Source organism: Aplysia californica, unplaced genomic scaffold, assembly GCF_000002075.1.
Source record: "Aplysia californica isolate F4 #8 unplaced genomic scaffold, AplCal3.0 scaffold00689, whole genome shotgun sequence".
Lineage (NCBI taxonomy): Eukaryota > Metazoa > Mollusca > Gastropoda > Aplysiida > Aplysiidae > Aplysia > Aplysia californica.
Window position 1 is genome coordinate 5,733 of NW_004797959.1, and position 2,362 is coordinate 8,094.

The following is a 2,362-nucleotide window of genomic DNA, read 5'->3' on the forward strand; positions in this document are numbered from 1 at the left end:
TCTCTCTCTCTGTTGTTTCTGTCTCTCTGTCTTTCTATTTCCTTACACTAAATGCCTGTTACTGTGTCAACGTGCTTCTCTTCACTCAATCAGCCAAACGAACATTTACATATATATGCTCATTGTTGTGTCGACGTGCTTACCTTTACTCCAAACGTTCTATGTGGGTGGTTGGCGGGTGCTCTGGTGTGGTTTGTTCTTTCTTTCCGATCAAACATCTATCATCCTTATCTCCCCTCCTTCTCTTTTGTGTTTGTTACTCACTCGTAACACCTCTAATCTTCAACACTTATATGGCAGTATTGTGTTGCTAGCGCCATAAAACTTTCATGATGTACACCAAAAAAAAAAAATCAAAATGAATGACCAGCTTTGTGTCGAATTGCTTCTTTTTCCCTACTCCCACAAAGGAATCATTCCTCACGTACGTGTATGTGTGTCTGCAGGTGGCTCTGAGGGCCGGATACATTACTATGAGGACGACGACTCGCTGTTGTGGGGCCTGTCGCACGGCGCTTACGCTGGCATCATTTGCTCCTTCGTCTTCATCATATGCGTCGCTATCCTCATTGGTCTACATATGCGGAAAAGGTACGTCTCTCACTCTCCTTTAGTCTCCCTTGTTTTGAATGTTTTTTAGCCAAAATATATTTGTTCTAATTCTATTCTGTTTTGTTTTTACATATTTTTCATCTGCGTCATCGTTCTCATCCCTCCACATGTGCAGAAAATGCTCGTCTATGTCCTTCCCTCTTACTTTACTTTAGCCGTCCTCTTGTACCTCTAGGGCGTTGAGGGGAGAAAGAGTTTCCTGTCTCTAGCAAGTTTGATGGCCTTGCTGGGTGGGATATTGTATGTTCTCAGGATATCCTTCACACTCTGAATTCAGGTCTTTCTTGGTCTTCCTGTTGTCTTGTACCCTGACACTTTTCTGTAGTAGGCTTTACTGGCAAGCTGGTAAGGTGCCATACGTGTGAGATGTCCAAACAACCTGATTGTTTGCCTTCGGATATAGTGGAGGGCAGGTGTTGTTCCCACCATTTCTCTGATCTTGTTCTTTCTGACCATGTACCGTCTGGTTTGTTGACGGCTCTCCTTAGACATCTCATCTGGCAAGTGGTTATCTTACTTTTGGTCAGGGTCCATGTCTAGCATTGGTAAGTCAAGGTGGGGATAAAGATAGATTTAATGAGCTTGGATTTGGTCTCGATGGGAATGTTAGGATGTTTGAGGATTGGGGCAAGCTGACAGCTGACGCTGTTACCCTTTTTTACTCTCGTCTCAATTTCTCTGTACACGTCCGTCTTCCGAAAAGATGCTGTCAAGATACTTGAACTCCCTGACTTGTTTCAGCAGATTTCTGTCGATGGTGATGTCAAGGTTGCCAGGTGTTCTACTGGTTTTCATTGTCTCCGTCCCTCCCTCGGTCTCCCTTATTTTGAATTTTTTAGCCAAAAATCTTATGGTAATCTTGTTTTGTTTTTACTTTTTTTTCACCTGCGTCACCATCCTCATCCCTCTACCTATGTGGAAAAGGTACCTTTAAGCCAAAATGTCTGATGGCAGTCTGTTTCCTTTTTAAACATTTTGCATTTGTGTCACCATCCTCATTGCTCTACATTTTCGGAAAAGGCTTTTCATCTCATCTGTTTTGTATTTTTTAAATTGGAATGTCTGATAGAAGTCTGGGTGTTTTTTAAAATGTTCAATCTAGTCCTATTTTTCACCGCTAAACACTGCCGTTGTTAGTTCAGTTGATACTATTAAGCTGGGATATGATACAGATGGCCCTGGTTCAAATCCCCAATGGCGAATTCTTACTCTTGAGTTGTTTGGAGGGTTTGACTCTTAACTGACATTTGAGTGTTGAAATATCATACCCATACAATTGCTAAATTCTTTAAACCCATATTACCAAATTTCTTAAAACTTAAACAAGTGCCAATTTTCTAAACCCATTCATTATCCAGTTTTTTAGACCCATTCAGTTATTTAAAAAATTTTGACCCATACATGTACAAAAATTTGGTTTAACTCGTTCAATTTCCAATTTTTTAGAGCACGTACCTTTACAAACTTTTAGTTCACTGGTATAATGTACAATTTTTTAGAATGCGTACCTTTAAAAAATTTTAGTTCACTGGTATAATTTACAATTTTTTAGAATGCATACCTTTACAAATCTTTAGTTCACTAATATAATTTCCCAATTTTTACAAATTATCCACCAGACACCTGAGAGCCCGTGCAAAAGTGGAGGAGCCGCAGAAGATGCAGGAGATGTCAGAGAAACTGATGCCAGCAGCAGATGCCTGATGTGTTAGTTTGTCGGACGGATTTTGTGGGGTTTGTGTTGGTGTGT

General features: G+C 40.4%; 1 protein-coding gene across 1 annotated transcript; it reads left to right on the forward strand.

Annotated features, from left to right (window-relative positions):
* Positions 1 to 446: 446 nt before the first annotated feature.
* On the forward strand, positions 447 to 2,362 carry LOC101855676 (the record flags this gene model as incomplete). Its single annotated transcript, XM_005108426.3, is given in 2 exon segments — positions 447 to 591; positions 2,232 to 2,362. Coding segments are annotated over 2 exon segments (230 nt in total), but the record flags the coding sequence as incomplete, so codon positions are not given.